Source organism: Liolophura sinensis, chromosome 8 (genome assembly GCF_032854445.1).
Source record: "Liolophura sinensis isolate JHLJ2023 chromosome 8, CUHK_Ljap_v2, whole genome shotgun sequence".
NCBI classification, from domain to species: domain Eukaryota; kingdom Metazoa; phylum Mollusca; class Polyplacophora; order Chitonida; family Chitonidae; genus Liolophura; species Liolophura sinensis.
The window spans coordinates 46,576,860-46,594,809 of NC_088302.1; the positions used below are offsets into that span (position 1 = coordinate 46,576,860).

Below are 17,950 nucleotides of genomic sequence, written 5' to 3' on the forward strand. Positions count from 1 at the left end.
CCTGTGTACTGTTCTTAGTAAACACCAAAGGAGATAAATAAATAAAATCAAAGTGAATGGAAAGTCTCCAGATCAGATCAGTTTTTTTTGTAAGACAAACTGTCGCTTGTGAGTGCACAATTTCGAGCTAAACACAAACGCCTCCCTCTCTTAGTAAGATCTTTCAGGCGACTACAACCTTCTGGCAGTGACAGTTTAGTAGAGTAGTTTGTTACAGATGTGTTTTGAAAAGCAGATTGTCTTCAAGCACATGTCCAATATAACATCTGTAACTGAAATAAGGCCGAACTAAAATCCTGATGGAGTTGTAGAGTTTTAAGGTAACGTTATCCATACCAACTCACAGTTAAGAAGCATATCTTGCGAGGAACATCAACTACGACCTTTTCATTATTAGTAGCATACTATTCACTGAAAATAAAAATGGTATAAAAAATGAACAATATTCGGTAAAATACTAATGGGTTGTTGTGTTAACTAAAACAATGATAATGCACAGAAACTCCATAAAAGTTTGAAGCAGTCTCATTAAAAAGAAATGTATTACCTACTACACATTCACTTGAAGTGTATTTGTGGTATTTAACCTTTGCTATGTAATATCCTGTGTAAAAGCTATAAAGATACGTATTTTGTGGCTGGACGTCAAAATCCTCATGCATTCCATTCACTTCACTCGTTGTGGACTGTAAGTATAAATAGAACAATTGTGAGTTACTTTTGTTTGTTATTGTTTTTTTCTCTTTGATTCTACTATCCTGAATAAATTACTTCGTGTCTGGAATATTTGGTTACCACCAGTTATTACGCTTTAGCCGTTTTCCATATGTTCAGATGTCTGAGTTAGCTGTCGTAGCTACCTGGTTAACACATCATCAGGTGTTGACACGTGATTACGGTCAGAACACGTTTCTCACGGACAGGAAGGAACTAGGATCTTTGGTAGACTGCGAATTACACCCACGATGCATTTAAACACAACTGTATACGTTAATGTTTACTTGCAAATGCATGGCAAACATCTTTCAGCTACAGTTACTTATTAAGCCCAGTCTGCCTCATAGGTCCTCTTCATGTGAATAAAAAATGAGGACATCACTCTGAACGCAGTTGCAATGAATCATTCAAACACTGATTGTAACTAGAACAGCGTGCATATATGCACCATATTGTAGTATTAAACCAATCTTTTTAAACAGCGACCATGAGAATATTGTCCTCCACAAAAATATATATTTGGATTTGACTGATAGAGGAGAACAACAACATTCAGGTTTTAAGTTCACTATCCTCGCCACACTTCAATGAGAAAAGCCATGTCTTCAAATTCAATTTCTTTGGTTGATTTAAGACTAATTCGTAATGACGTTGAATGAATAATCAGAAAATAACCTTGCCAAGAGTGTTACAGGAGTTAACTAAGGTGTGAGCAACGGGAGTCAATTACAGGTAAACAAACCGTTTAGCGTGACACAACCAAACAACCCACAGGGCAGGCTGGTGTGCCATACCTTAATGACCTCCCCTGAGTAAGGCGGGAACACTATACCGTTTGTAGTGTTAACCGTGTACAGAGGGGAAACTGTGATCTACTGCAAACTGCGGCCTGGTCTTTATCAGCTCGCTTTAACATGACATGTGAACTCTCCCTCAGACGAAATCAGCTTGCAATTAGCCCGAGAAATACACCATTGGCAATGGGTATAAATCTTGTGTCGGTAAGGTAGAAGGTCAGATTGCCTCAGCACCTCAGGTGAACACAACGCAGAAAGGCTTAATAGAAAAACTAGGAACACCATGACTTTGTACACCGACAACTTGGGGATCACCACAAAGAGTCCTGATTCAAATGAGAGAACTTGTAAACAAGAGAAAGAAAGCTGGGTTGAATCAGGTACAAAACCCTCTTGTTTACCGCAGGAAGATTTTGCCTACATCATAGACAAGGACGCTGCTTATGCCGAGATCGAAAAAGCAAAAAAAAATCCGGAAACAAAACCTGGCCTGTCTTATATCGCTCTCATCTCCATGGCTATTCAGAGTTCAGAGGAGAAACGATTGCTTCTGTCAGAAATCTACCAATGGATCTCAGAGAACTTCCCCTATTATCAGAGCAAAGACAAAAGTTGGAGAAACAGCGTCCGTCACAACCTTTCCCTGAATGAGTGCTTTGTGAAAAATGGGCGCAGTGAAAATGGCAAGGGTAACTACTGGTCCATTCACCTTGCAAACGTCGAAGACTTTGAGCAGGGAGATTTCCGTAGGAGACATGCTCGTCGTCGAGTGCGAAAATGCGACGAAGAGTTCCGAAAACTGACTTCAGCTTTGTGCTCCGATTCCGATTCTTCACAATGTAGCTCCGGGACAGTCGCAGAAACGTCGAATACTTTGCAAATATCTCCTCCTTGTAGTCCTTCTGTGCAAGGTTACGTTCCAATGACAAATGTTATGACGGCAACAAGCGAGTTGATTGCTACTTTCGGGATAGACGCCATTTTCTCCGAAGAGGAGCAGCACATGTATTTTCAGAGATCTCCGCATGCCCAGAATTTCCAATCTAATTCACTGCAGTCAGGTCTGAATGGAGAATCATTTCACTGTGGGGCACATCAGATGACCTTGTTTTCGCCTGTAATACACACAGTGCCTTCTCTCAACTCTTATTTGATGCCGAATTACTCGTATCCCAGTCTGATATACACTTCTAGTCAGGAGAAATCAGTCTGAGCAACAGTATTTTTGGTGGTTTTTAGCTTTTGTTACATTTTTCCGTGTGATTTTTCATTTCCACGCTGCTTTTTCCTAATATGTTAATTTTCTATGTTAAATAAAATCTATTCTCCTGGTCTACACCATCATATCAGCGTTCATTTTTGGGGAGGTGTAAAAAGCTCATGCCACACTGTCTGAATAATGTGTGTATGTATATGTGGAAACTGTAGCTGGTAAAGCCTTATTTTCTCTTTGAAATCTGCTCCGTGTAGGCAGTTCATTCTCAGCATTGTAGTTATGTCTGTTGCAATCACCAGAACTAACCCCTTTCTATAGGGCACTAGCTTTATATAATCAATGTCCCATTGGACGTTTGTCCAACAAGCGAAACATTTGGTTGGAATCAGTTGGATTTTTTTACCATCCATTGAATAGTATTCTGATTGCACAGCACATTTCCACTTGTTTGAAACTTTGGTAAAACGCGAGACGACGAGTGTTTTTCATAAGTGTTTAACATTGATGATGGTCAGATAAAATCGGATTTACCCAGTCTTCAAAAAGCATCTACAATCGGGACATTATTGAAACTCGTAGAAACCCGTCATAGCTACCTGGTTAACATGTGTCATCACCGTAATCCCTCTCAGACGTGTGTCTCAGAGACTGGTGGCAGAGCTTTGGGGACCAAATACTTACTATTACCATCATCTGTTGTCGAATCCCTTGCTTCCTGCTTTTTTTTGTTTATCCTTTCATGGAGTAGTTATGATAAAACATTGTGTATTGATTTTGCGTTTTGTCACTGGGAAGTTTCACGTGGCCGTCTGACTATCAAAAAACACTCCATCCTAGCTGCCTTGGGAAGCCGCGCACTGAGAATTAAAAAAAAACCTGTGTATTGTTCTTAGTAAACACCAAAGGAGATAAATAAATAAAATCAAAGTGAATGGAAAGTCTCCAGATTAGATCAGTTTTTTTTTGTAAGACAAACTGTCGCTTGTGAGTGCACAATTTCGAGCTAAACACAAACGCCTCCCTCTCTTAGTAAGATCTTTCAGGCGACTACAACCTTCTGGCAGTGACAGTTTAGTAGAGTAGTTTGTTACAGATGTGTTTTGAAAAGCAGATTGTCTTCAAGCACATGTCCAATATAACATCTGTAACTGAAATAAGGCCGAACTAAAATCCTGATGTAGTTGTAGAGTTTTAAGGTAACGTTATCCATACCAACTCACAGTTAAGAAGCATATCTTGCGAGGAACATCAACTACGACCTTTTCATTATTAGTAGCATACTATTCACTGAAAATAAAAATGGTATAAAAATTGAACAATATTCGGTAAAATACTAATGGGTTGTTGTGTTAACTAAAACAATGATAATGCACAGAAACTCCATAAAAGTTTGAAGCAGTCTCATTAAAAAGAAATGTATTACCTACTACACATTCACTTGAAGTGTATTTGTGGTATTTAACCTTTGCTATGTTATATCCTGTGTAAAAGCTATAAAGATACGTATTTTGTGGCTGGACGTCAAAATCCTCATGCATTCCATTCAGTTCACTCGTTGTGGACTGTAAACATAAATAGAACAACCGTGAGTTACTTTTGTTTGTTATTGTTTTTTTCTCTTTGATTCTACTATCCTGAATAAATTACTTCGTGTCTGGAATATTTGGTTACCACCAGTTATTACGCTTTAGCCGTTTTCCATATGTTCAGATGTCTGAGTTAGCTGTCGTAGCTACCTGGTTAACACATCATCAGGTGTTGACACGTGATTACGCTCAGAACACGTTTCTCACGGACAGGAAGGAACTAGGATCTTTGGTAGACTGCGAATTACACCCACGATGCATTTAAACACAACTGTATACGTTAATGTTTACTTGCAAATGCATGGCAAACATCTTTCTGCTACAGTTACTTATTAAGCCCAGTCTGCCGTATAGGTCCTCTTCATGTGAATAAAAAATGGGGACATCACTCTGAACGCAGTTGCAATGAACCATTCAAACACTGATTGTAACTAGAATAGCGTGCATATATGCACCATATTGTAGTATTAAACCAATCTTTTTAAACAGCGACCATGAGAATATTGTCCTCCACAAAAATATATATTTGGATTTGACTGATAGAGGAGAACAACAACATTCAGGTTTTAAGCTCACTATCCTCGCCACACTGCTATGAGAAAAGCCATGTCTTCAAATTCAATTTCTTTGGTTGATTTAAGACTAATTCGTAATGACGTTGAATGAATAATCAGAAAATAACCTTGCCAAGAGTGTTACAGGAGTTAACTACGGTGTGAGCAACGGGAGTCAATTACAGGTAAACAAACCGTTTAGCGTGTCACAACCAAACAACCCACAGGGCAGGCTGGTGTGCCATACCTTAATGACCTCCCCTGAGTAAGGCGGGAACACTATACCGTTTGTAGTGTTAACCGTGTACAGAGGGGAAACTGTGATCTACTGCAAACTGCGGCCTGGTCTTTATCAGCTCGCTTTAACATGACATGTGAACTCTCCCTCAGACGAAATCAGCTTGCAATTAGCCCGAGAAATACACCATTGGCAATGGGTATAAATCTTGTGTCGGTAAGGTAGAAGGTCAGATTGCCTCAGCACCTCAGGTGAACACAACGCAGAAAGGCTTAATAGAAAAACTAGGAACACCATGACTTTGTACACCGACAACTTGGGGATCACCACAAAGAGTCCTGATTCAAATGAGAGAACTTGTAAACAAGAGAAAGAAAGCTGGATTGAATCAGGTACAAAACCCTCTTGTTTACCGCAGGAAGATTTTGCCTACATCATAGACAAGGACGCTGCTTGTGCCGAGATCGAAAAAGCAAAAAAAAATCCGGAAACAAAACCTGGCCTGTCTTATATCGCTCTCATCTCCATGGCTATTCAGAGTTCAGAGGAGAAACGATTGCTTCTGTCAGAAATCTACCAATGGATCTCAGAGAACTTCCCCTATTATCAGAGCAAAGACAAAAGTTGGAGAAACAGCGTCCGTCACAACCTTTCCCTGAATGAGTGCTTTGTGAAAAATGGGCGCAGTGAAAATGGCAAGGGTAACTACTGGTCCATTCACCTTGCAAACGTCGAAGACTTTGAGCAGGGAGATTTCCGTAGGAGACATGCTCGTCGTCGAGTGCGAAAATGCGACGAAGAGTTCCGAAAACTGACTTCGGCTTTGTGCTCCGATTCCGATTCTTCACAATATAGCTCCGGGACAGTCGCAGAAACGTCGAATACTTCCCAAATATCTCCTCCTTGTAGTCCTTCTGTGCAAGGTTACGTTCCAATGACAAGTGTTATGACGGCAACGAGCGAGTTGATTGCTACTTTCGGGATAGACGCCATTTTGTCTGAAGAGGAGCAGCACATGTATTTTCAGAGATCTCCGCATGCCCAGAATTTCCAATCTAATTCACTGCAGTCAGGTCTGAACGGAGAATCATTTCACTGTGGGGCACATCAGATGACCTTGTTTTCGCCTGTAATACACACAGCGCCTTCTCTCAACTCTTATTTGATGCCGAATTACTCGTATCCCAGTCTGATATACACTTCTAGTCAGGAGAAATCAGTCTGAGCAACAGTGTTTTTTGGTGGTTTTTAGCTTTTGTTACATTTTTCCGTGTGATTTTTCATTTCCACGCTGCTTTTTCCTAATATGTTAATTTTCTATGTTAAATAAAATCTATTCTCCTGGTCTACATCATCATATCAGCGTTCATTTTTTGGGGGTGTAAAAAACACATGCCACACTGTCTGAATAATGTGTGTATGTATATGTGGAAACTGTAGCTGGTAAAGCCTTATTTTCTCTTCGAAATCTGCTCCGTGTAGGCAGTTCATTCTCAGCATTGTAGTTATGTCTGTTGCAATCACCAGAACTAACTCCTTTCTATAGGGCACTAGCTTTATATAATCAATGTCCCATTGGACGTTTGTCCAACAAGCGAAACATTTGGTTGGATTCAGTTGGATTATTTTACCATCCATTGAATAGTATTCTGATTGCACAGCACATTTCCACTTGTTTGAAACTTTGGTAAAACGCGAGACGACGAGTGTTTTTCATAAGTGTTTAACATTGATGATGGTCAGATAAAATCGGATTTACCCAGTCTTCAAAAAGCATCTAAAATCGGGACATTATTGAAACTCGTAGAAACCCGTCATAGCTACCATCATCTGTTGTCGAATCCCTTGCTTCCTGCTTTTTTTTTTGTTTATCCTTTCATGGAGTAGTTATGATAAAACATTGTGTATTGATTTTGCGTTTTGTCAGTGGGAAGTTTCACGTGGCCGTCTGACTATCAAAAAACACTCCATCCTAGCTGCCTTGGGAAGCCGCGCACTGAGAATTAAAAAAAACCTGTGTACTGTTCTTAGTAAACACCAAAGGAGATAAATAAATAAAATCAAAGTGAATGGAAAGTCTCCAGATCAGATCAGTTTTTTTTGTAAGACAAACTGTCGCTTGTGAGTGCACAATTTCGAGCTAAACACAAACGCCTCCCTCTCTTAGTAAGATCTTTCAGGCGACTACAACCTTCTGGCAGTGACAGTTTAGTAGAGTAGTTTGTTACAGATGTGCTTTGAAAAGCAGATTGTCTTCAAGCACATGTCCAATATAACATCTGTAACAGAAATAAGGCCGAACTAAAATCCTGATGGAGTTGTAGAGTTTTAAGGTAACGTTATCCATACCAACTCACAGTTAAGAAGCATATCTTGCGAGGAACATCAACTACGACCTTTTCATTATTAGTAGCATACTATTCACTGAAAATAAAAATGGTATAAAAATTGAACAATATTCGGTAAAATACTAATGGGTTGTTGTGTTAACTAAAACAATGATAATGCACAGAAACTCCATAAACGTTTGAAGCAGTCTCATTAAAAAGAAATGTATTACCTACTACACATTTACTTGAAGTGTATTTGTGGTATTTAACCTTTGCTATGTAATATCCTGTGTAAAAGCTATAAAGATACGTATTTTGTGGCTGGACGTCAAAATCCTCATGCATTCCATTCAGTTCACTCGTTGTGGACTGTAAATATAAATAGAACAACCGTGAGTTACTTTTGTTTGTTATTGTTTTTTTTCTCTTTGATTCTACTATCCTGAATAAATTACTTCGTGTCTGGAATATTTGGTTACCACCAGTTATTACGCTTTAGCCGTTTTCCATATGTTCAAATGTCTGAGTTAGCTGTCGTAGCTACCTGGTTAACACATCATCAGGTGTTGACACGTGATTACGGTCAGAACACGTTTCTCACGGACAGGAAGGAACTAGGATCTTTGGTAGACTGCGAATTACACCCACGATGCATTTAAACACAACTGTATACGTTAATGTTTACTTGCAAATGCATGGCAAACATCTTTCTGCTACAGTTACATATTAAGCCCAGTCTGCCGTATAGGTCCTCTTCATGTGAATAAAAAATGAGGACATCACTCTGAATGCAGTTGCAATGAACCATTCAAACACTGATTGTAACTAGAACAGCGTGCATCTATGCACCATATTGTAGTATTAAACCAATCTTTTTAAACAGCGACCATGAGAATATTGTCCTCCACAAAAATATATATTTGGATTTGACTGATAGAGGAGAACAACAACATTCAGGCTTTAAGCTCACTGTCCTCGCCACACTGCAATGAGAAAAGCCATGTCTTCAAATTCAATTTCTTTGGTTGATTTAAGACTAATTCGTAATGACGTTGAATGAATAATCAGAAAATAACCTTGCCAAGAGTGTTACAGGAGTTAACTAAGGTGTGAGCAACGGGAGTCAATTACAGGTAAACAAACCGTTTAGCGTGTCACAACCAAACAACCCACAGGGCAGGCTGGTGTGCCATACCTTAATGACCTCCCCTGAGTAAGGCGGGAACACTATACCGTTTGTAGTGTTAACCGTGTACAGAGGGGAAACCGTGATCTACTGCAAACTGCGGCCTGGTCTTTATCAGCTCGCTTTAACATGACATGTGAACTCTCCCTCAGACGAAATTAGCCCGAGAAATACACCATTGGCAATGGGTATAAATCTTGTGTCGGTAAGGTAGAAGGTCAGATTGCCTCAGCACCTCAGGTGAACACAACGCAGAAAGGCTTAATAGAAAAACTAGGAACACCATGACTTTGTACACCGACAACTTGGGGATCACCACAAAGAGTCCTGATTCAAATGAGAGAACTTGTAAACAAGAGAAAGAAAGCTGGATTGAATCAGGTACAAAACCCTCTTGTTTACCGCAGGAAGATTTTGCCTACATCATAGACAAAGACGCTGCTTGTGCCGAGATCGAAAAAGCAAAAAAAAATCCGGAAACAAAACCTGGCCTGTCTTATATCGCTCTCATCTCCATGGCTATTCAGAGTTCAGAGGAGAAACGATTGCTTCTGTCAGAGATCTACCAATGGATCTCAGAGAACTTCCCCTATTACCAGAGCAAAGACAAAAGTTGGAGAAACAGCGTCCGTCACAACCTTTCCCTGAATGAGTGCTTTGTGAAAAATGGGCGCAGTGAAAATGGCAAGGGTAACTACTGGTCCATTCACCTTGCAAACGTCGAAGACTTTGAGCAGGGAGATTTCCGTAGGAGACATGCTCGTCGTCGAGTGCGAAAATGCGACGAAGAGTTCCGAAAACTGACTTCAGCTTTGTGCTCCGATTCCGATTCTTCACAATGTAGCTCCGGGACAGTCGCAGAAACGTCGAATACTTCCCAAATATCTCCTCCTTGTAGTCCTTCTGTGCAAGGTTACGTTCCAATGACAAGTGTTATGACAGCAACGAGCGAGTTGATTGCTACTTTCGGGATAGACGCCATTTTGTCCGAAGAGGAGCAGCACATGTATTTTCAGAGATCTCCGCATGCCCAGAATTTCCAATCTAATTCACTGCAGTCAGGTCTTAACGGAGAATCATTTCACTGTGGGGCACATCAGATGACCTTGTTTTCGCCTGTAATACACACAGTGCCTTCTCTCAACTCTTATTTGATGCCGAATTACTCGTATCCCAGTCTGATATACACTTCTAGTCAGGAGAAATCCGTCTGAGCAACAGTGTTTTTTGGTGGTTTTTAGCTTTTGTTATATTTTTCCGTGTGATTTTTCATTTCCACGCTGCTTTTTCCTAATATGTTAATTTTCTATGTTAAATAAAATCTATTCTCCTGGTCTACATCATCATATCAGCGTTCATTTTTGGGAGGTGTAAAAAGCTCATCCCACACTGAATAATGTATGTATATATATGTGGAAACTGTAGCTGGTAAAGCCTTATTTTCTCTTTGATGTCTGTTCCATGTGGGGAGTTAATTCTCAACATTTTAGTTACATTTTGTGTCTGTTGCGATCACCAGAAGTAAACGGTTTCTATACGGCACTAGTTTTATATAACCAGTGTCTTATTAGGCGGTTATCCAAGAGCCGAAACACTGCAATTTGTCTTGTGCAGTTCATCAGTTAGATTTTTTTTACCATGCGTTCAATGATGTTCTGATTGTACACCCTACTTTTCCATGTTTGAAACTTTGCTAAAACGCAAGACTACTATTTTTCTCATGAGTGTTCAAAATTGATGGTGAAATATAATCGGATTTGCCCAGTCTTGAAAAAATATTTACAATCGTGACATCATTGGAATGGGGGGGCTCCAGCAGATTAATCCGGCAGTGGCGCTTATGCCATAGCAGTGGTCAGGATGTCGTCTGGGACGCGGCAAGTACGCTCGATGGACTGTTACAAAACTACAATCCGAGCTTATAAAGAGATTTGCGACAACTGCAGGCCGAAAAACAGAATTGATTTAAAGGTACGCACTCGCATAAACTTTTTTATTCAGTAATAAGCACGTTTGGAAGTAATTACCGACAACCGAACGTGTTACAGTAAGATACTTTCAGTACGTCAAAATGACATTTTAGCTGATACGATGAAAAAAGTACGTCTTTGTAAAGAAAGGCGGTTTGACAGAGTTGTTAAGAGTTATGAAATGTAAAACCATATTCACTAAAATTAGCCCGTTTTATTTGTGGGGAGGGGAGGTCATTGTTAGGAGGAGGATTATGTACATATCTTTCAACGTAGCAAAATCATAAGTTCTCATCACCATGTTGAGGTCAGTAGAACATCTAAAATAATTCTGTTGTGGCCGCTGCTGGTGATGGAATAATTTAACAGTAAATAATGAACTTATAGGGTATAACATAGAAATATTATATTAAACTGACAGGTTTGCGTGCATATGGCAGAAATCATGATTTTAGGGCCCCTGCCTTTCAGATACCTGAACCGCTTGAGCCGGAATCGTCTTCAACTGGTCTTCAGCAGCTTACAGCACAACATGGGGTTTTGTTCTCTCCGGTGACAATGGAGCATATTGAAGGCTACTTTTCCAGGATTTTGTACAGACCGAAGAACAAGTACAATGGTAAATTTTATGTCACAGTTCGAGAGGATTGCTACTTTGTCAGTTGTCTGGGAAAAGTGACCTGGATTGTTCAGAAACTAATAATTGGCAAGTTTATATTTTATGATATGTAAATGTTGAAAAATTTGAGTGATTAAATATAATTGAATTTCAAGTGACTACAATGGCAGATGTAATTAAGTTTTTTTTCTAATCTGGAGAACTCCTCGGATAGTATGATTGCTTTATTTATTTGAGTAGTGTTGAAAGCTGTATTGAAGAACATTTCACTACAGAAAGCCAAAATCATCAGGGGTAAACCATTGTAATACTTGACACACCTCCTGTCTTAAATCCACACCCAAAGCAGGGATTGTTGTGTTCAAACAGGCGACCTTATTGGTTAAGACCCTGACAGTTGAAGTGAACTAGTGCCTTCATACACCTAAGTGCTGAAATTCCCTGAAATGATGACGGCAACGAGTCATTTTATTTTGCAGGATCTCCAGTTAAGGCAGAGAAATTACCTTGCAAGAGGAAATTCTCTGGCAGAATGCTGGATGACCCAAGACCTGCCAAATACAGGAACATGGGAGGATTTAATGATCACGTGAGAAAGATGAGGATTAACTACGGCTCCATTTCATCTGTAGATCTTGCCATGAGGCATCTTTATCCTAGAGCAAGCTTGCAGGCCTCAGCTGCTGACCATGATTACCTCCCTTTGCCGCACACAGATAACTGGGTGGACGCAGCATCTAGGGTAATTTTCTTTTAGAAATTACTAGAATCTTTGAGTGAACTATCAGATCAGAAAGCCGTCTGCAACATGCTTTTGTCCAGTCCGTTTGAATTTTAGATTAGATAATATTTAAATATGCAGTAGGCAGTTGAAAAATTGAATTATTCCAGGTGCTGACATAACTGTTTAAGCACCATTTTTACAATGAAACATTTCTGCTTTTCTTGATAACCACCTCGCAGGCCGAGATTGTGGAATGTAATACAAGAAGTGCCAGCCAGACCTGGTATTGGGAGATGGCGTCGTGCAGTTTCGCGTTTTGGAGAGATCATCGAAATGACAAGCCGCAGAAACAAGCAAAATTTGTGTGCCTCCTTTCTTAGAAGACAGCAAATCACAGCAAAAGCAATGCTTCACGGGAAACAGCATGAAGGCCATTTCTGAGTTTAAGAAAAAATTAGGTGTGAGAACCCGTAGAGCGGGCTTATTTATTTGTGTTGATTTGCCTTACTTGACACCGACACCAGACGCCAGTATTATGGTCGGAGAAAACCGGGCAGAGGCCAATGGAAATCCACAACAATCCGCGGGTTGCTGGCGGACCTTCCTACTGGTGCTTAATACTATACTAAGATTTATTCAAATAAGTACATTGTAAGCAGTCTGGTTTATATGGAGAGGAAACCTCACAGAGTTAAAGGGGTACTACCCCCATTTGCCAGGTACCTGACAAATCTCCTGAGGTAAAGCAGTAGTAAAACCATAAGAGTCACTTGTGTAAGAAATGGAACCTCTAGGAGTGCATCCAATCACTGTTTTAAGGTGTTACGGTGTTTATAGGAGGACTAAGTTATACACTGTGTATCAACATGGGAAGGTTTGTTAATTGGGGTTTCTGTTGCGTCTAAAATGACCCCTGTGTTTCTAAAGTTCCTCTCAAAATCATCAGTAATGAACTTATCTATTACCTCGGACGCTTTACCAACTGTGTGTCTGGAGAGAAAAAAGCAAAAGAAATCACAAAGCAACAGGAACAAAAGCAAGAAGCAAAATAACAAAAATTAAACCTCGAATTTAAATCAATATAAGAAGTTTTTGACTTGGATGAAAGAGTGCTTTATTCAATACTAAATTCTGAGGACAGGGAGATCATTTAATTTATTACTTGGAATTTAATTTAGTAATTTATTATTTGGAATCCTATTTACAATCACTAAGTGGAAAAAAGGTTTAAAAGTAATTGGTATAATGACCATTCTGTTTGTACGGTACATTTTTGTTTGTTTGTTGCCCGGTACAGTACAACAGTGTTTTTGTACTTCTGAAAACAACCACCAGAGCAACAAAATAACAGCCATATCCGACAGGATTATTATCACAAAATTCGCCGTCGAAGAAATTCTGCGAGTCGGCTACATTTTGGTTAGTGGTAGAACTGCAGCAGCAAGTCTTAACGAATATATTTCACAAAGAATTTCCCACGGTTACCAACCTAATTTGCACACTACGTCTTTTACTCCAGGTGTCCAAAGCTTTTTTGTTGTGGGATTTATCCCCCAAAGAGCAGCTCTGCATTTCAGTTGAAGGTCGGAATCAAGTGGATACTTATGTCCAATAAAATTTCTACAACATCGTACCGAACAGTACTGAGGCATGCTTAAACAATGTTGGCAGTGGCTGTCACTTCCATTGAATTTCATGCACATCCGGCAACACAATCAAGCGCGAACCACTGCTATGACACGAACGCCATCTAGCGAGAAAATTCGTAACTACCTGGTTAACATTTGTCGTCACGGTGTTGACACGTAATCCCTCTCAGACGTCTGTCTCACGGGCTGGTGGCAGGGCTTTGGGGAGAGAATGAAAAACACTTACTATTGCGATCATCAAATCCCTGGCTTCCTGCTTTTTTGTTACCTGTTATTGGAGTACTTATGATAAAAGATTGTGTATTGATTTTGCAATTTTTTCCTTGGGAAAGTACGTTTATTGTACTTCATGAATGAAGATGAATAAAATGGGTTGTTGTAGAAACTGCATGAATTTGTGAAGCAGTCTCATTAAAGACAGGTTTACGACCCGCTATTTGACTTGTTAATACCTAGCAAGTATAAAGAGCGGTTACTACATCTGAGTTAAGACTTTTGAGGCATCACGTGATACCCATGATGACTGCTCAGGTAATAAATGTTAGGCGATATACCCTAAGAGTCGCAGATTACAGTTTCATTTATGCAGACAAAATGAATTATTGTACTCTCTATAAGAGCAAAGGTCAACCCACAGTGACTATTGCTAGAGTTATACTTTGACGAGGTAAACTAACCGGATTACACCAATAATACGTTTGATATTGCGTGTTGGTTGGCCTTGCGTGTTGGTGTTAGGTACAGCGTTTTGGTTGCTCTAGTGATAAAGAAAACCGCGTGATGGTTGGCCTAGTGGTAGATACTGTGTTTTGGCTGGTATTTGCGATACAGATACTGTATGATGGTTGGCCTGGTGCAAGATACTTCATTTTGGCTGGTCTCGCTCGCTTTGCCGGTACCCTATGATAGCTGGCTTAGTGTAACAGCGACATGACGACCCGCTGTGAATATAACTCAAAGAAGTTATAACCACTGGATGTTCCAAGGTGGTTGTAACAGTGCAGATATGTACACTGTATCAACCATTGTCCTCAAATAAATTCCATTGTGAGAAAATTACTGTATTCCTAAATAAATCAATAAGAACAAACTCAATTAAGAACGGTGAAAACGATATCCCACTGGCCGTTTTGCGTCGCGTCGATTGGGCTATAGTTTACACCTTTTATTCGAAAAGAAGTTGTATTTAACCTTTAATATGCATAATCCTATGCATAAGCTATATGCATCCCTATTTTGTGGCTGGACGTCAAATGCTCATATATTCCATCCTCTTCACTCAATCTGGCTGTGAACATGAATAGAACAATTATTAGTAGTTTCTGTTTGTTTTTATTTTCTGTTTTTTTTTCTCTGATAGATTCTACTATCTTGAAAAAATTACTTCGTGTTTAGAATGTTTGGTTACCACCAGTTATTACGCTTCAGCCGTTTCCCATATGTTCTGAGTTACCTGTCGTAGTTACCTGGTTAACACGTCATCAGGATGTTGACACGTGATTGCACTCAGAACACGTTTCTCACGGACAGGAAGAAACCAGGATCTTTCGGTAGACTGCGAATAACACCAACGATGCATTTGTCACACAACTGTATACATGAATGTTTAATGACAAAGGGCTAGAATTGTTTTCCTAGTTAATAATTAAGTCCAGAGTACAGAAAAAGTACTCATGATGTGATAGAATCATGAGGACACCACTCTTTACGGAGTTCCATTGAATATAAAATAAAACTGTTCAACGCCCAGCACTATTTTGAATTTTAACATCATTCAAAAATTGATTATAGCTATACGCCACAAAAATATATTTAGATTTCACCAATCCACAAGTACAAGAACAATCAGGTTTTAAGAAAACTCTCCTCGCCACACTACAGTGAGAAACGCCACATCTTAAAACTAAATTTCTTTTCTTAATTTAAGACTGTAATTGAACTTTTTTGCTGTTCTTGCAGTAATTGCTAATCACGTTTAATGATTAGTCAGAAAACAGCATTGTCAAGAGTGTTACAGGAGATAACTAAGGTGTGAGCAACGGGAGTCATTTACAGATAAACAAACCGTTTAGCGTGACACAACCAAGCAACCCAGAGGGCAGGCTGGTGTGCCATACATTAATGACCTGTTCTGAGTAAGGCGGGAACACTTTACTGTTTGTAGTGTTAACCGTGTTACAGAGGGGAAACTGTGATCTACTGCAAACTGCGGCCTGGTCTTTATCAGCTCGCTTTAACATGACATGTGAACTCTCCCTCAGACGAATTTCACTGGCAATTAGCCCCAAAAATACACCGTTGGCAGCTGGTATAAAACTTGTGTCGCTAAGGTAGAAGGTCAGATCGCCTCAGCACCTTAGGTGAACACAGCGCAGAAAGTCTTAGTAGAAAAACTAGGAACATCATGACTTTGTACACCGACAACTTAGGGATCACCACAAAAACTCCTGATTCAAATGAGATAACTTGTAAAGAGGAGAAAGAAAGTTGGACTGAATCAGATATAAAACCCTCTTGTTTACCGCAGGAAGATTTTGCCTGTATCATCGACAAAGACACTGCTTGTGCCGAGATCGAAAAAGCCAAGAAGAATCCCGGAACAAAACCTGGCCTGTCTTATATCGCTCTCATCTCCATGGCTATTCAGAGTTCAGAGGAGAAACGATTGCTTCTGTCAGAAATCTATCAATGGATCTCAGAGAACTTCCCCTATTATCAGAGCAAAGACAAAAGTTGGAGAAATAGCGTCCGTCACAACCTTTCCCTGAATGAGTGCTTTGTGAAAAATGGGCGCAGTGAAAATGGCAAGGGTAACTACTGGTCCATTCACCTTGCAAACATCGAGGACTTCGAGCAGGGAGATTTCCGTAGGAGACATGCCCGTCGTCGAGTTCGAAAATGTGACGAAGAGTTCCGCAAACTGACATCGGCTTTGTGCTCCGATTCCGATTCTCCACAATGTACCTCTGGGAGAGTCGCGGAAACGTCGACTACCTCTCAGTTTCATCCTCCCTGCAACGCCTCTGAACAAGGTTACGTTCCAATGACAAGTATTGTCATGCCAACGCGCGAATTGATCGAAACCTTCGGCATAAACGCCATCTTGTCTAAAGAGGAGCAGCAGATATATTTTCAAAGACCTCAACATGTTCAGAGTTCCCAATCCGGCCCATTGCAGTCAAGCCTGACCGCAGAAGCATTTTACTGCGGGTCACATCTGGTAACGTCATTTTCGCCTGTAAGGCAATCACTAGCTTCTGTCGACTCCTGTTTAGTGCCAGATTACTCTTATTCCAGTCTGATATACACTTCTAGTCAGTAGAAATCCGTGTGAAGAACAATGTTGTTGTTGTTTTTTTGTGTTTGTTAGTTGTTTCTGCGTGATATTTCATTTCCCGCTTTATATTTCCATAATTTGTTTTCTATGTTAAATAAAATATTTGTCTGCTTTATATTATTACGTCAGTGTTGATTTTGGGTGCTGTAAAACGTTTCTGCCACAGTGTCTTAATACTGTGTGTTAAGGCGTACGTGAAAATTGTAGCTGGTAAAGCTTTATTTTCCTTTTGAAATCTGCTCCCTGTAGGCAGTTTATTCTCATCGGTCTAGTATTTTACGTCTGGATTACTAAAACTAGCCGTGCCCATACTGCACGAGTTTTAATTAACCAGTATCCCATTAGATGTACAGCCAACAATTGATAAGATAATTAGGATCTTGTGCATCAGTCTGATTCTTGTGATCATTCGTTCAATCATCTTCTCATTTTACACCATATTTCCTCCTTTTTGAAAGTTTGCTAAAACGAGAGACTATCGTGGTTTCTCTGAGTGTTTAAATTTATAAATACATGTAAGTAAGAGAGGAATCCATTAAGTATTTCGTTTTACCTGCGAAGACTTGACAGACTTCCTTAACGCAAGCCACAACAAAGCATCCAGAACTGGATTTGAACATCCATAAAGGCTGTAAAACTATCAACAGTGGACGGAAGTTGGCGATCGCTTAAATAACTGAGGCTTGGAAAACCAAAGCGAATTGAACAAAACATCCTGGTTTCGACATGTCATTAGTTACATTACCTTACACATGTTTATTCATTATTGGTATAACATGGCTCAAGAAGTTCCATCTTAGAAATCATGTGCATGTGAAACCCGAAATGCCCGCCTTTGACGCAACCTATTGTTTACATAAACATTAATAGAACTACAATAAAACCAACCTTATGCCACTCGAGTTTTTTTACTGTATTTCTGTTTCATCGACTGTGCTGTCTTCATGCAATCACTTATTGTGCAAAATGTTTGTTTTGTAAACAGTTATTACGCGTTAAGCGTTTACCATACGTCAAGAATTCGGAG

The 17,950-nt window shown here is 39.8% G+C and overlaps 4 protein-coding genes across 4 annotated transcripts; all 4 read left to right on the plus strand.

Annotated features, from left to right (window-relative positions):
• Positions 1 to 1,797: 1,797 nt before the first annotated feature.
• LOC135473597 (hepatocyte nuclear factor 3-gamma-like) lies at positions 1,798 to 2,727 on the plus strand. The gene has a single exon (XM_064753456.1). The coding sequence runs from the start codon at positions 1,798 to 1,800 to the stop codon at positions 2,725 to 2,727; it is 930 nt and encodes a 309-aa protein (XP_064609526.1).
• A 2,676-nt stretch (positions 2,728 to 5,403) lies between these two features.
• LOC135473598 (hepatocyte nuclear factor 3-gamma-like) lies at positions 5,404 to 6,333 on the plus strand. Its single transcript, XM_064753457.1, has one exon. The coding sequence runs from the start codon at positions 5,404 to 5,406 to the stop codon at positions 6,331 to 6,333; it is 930 nt and encodes a 309-aa protein (XP_064609527.1).
• Positions 6,334 to 8,908: 2,575 nt separating this feature from the next.
• Positions 8,909 to 9,838, plus strand: LOC135473599 (hepatocyte nuclear factor 3-gamma-like). The gene has a single exon (XM_064753458.1). The coding sequence runs from the start codon at positions 8,909 to 8,911 to the stop codon at positions 9,836 to 9,838; it is 930 nt and encodes a 309-aa protein (XP_064609528.1).
• Positions 9,839 to 15,990: 6,152 nt separating this feature from the next.
• On the plus strand, positions 15,991 to 16,908 carry LOC135473600 (hepatocyte nuclear factor 3-gamma-like). Its single transcript, XM_064753459.1, has one exon. The coding sequence runs from the start codon at positions 15,991 to 15,993 to the stop codon at positions 16,906 to 16,908; it is 918 nt and encodes a 305-aa protein (XP_064609529.1).
• The last annotated feature ends 1,042 nt before the right edge of the window (positions 16,909 to 17,950 follow it).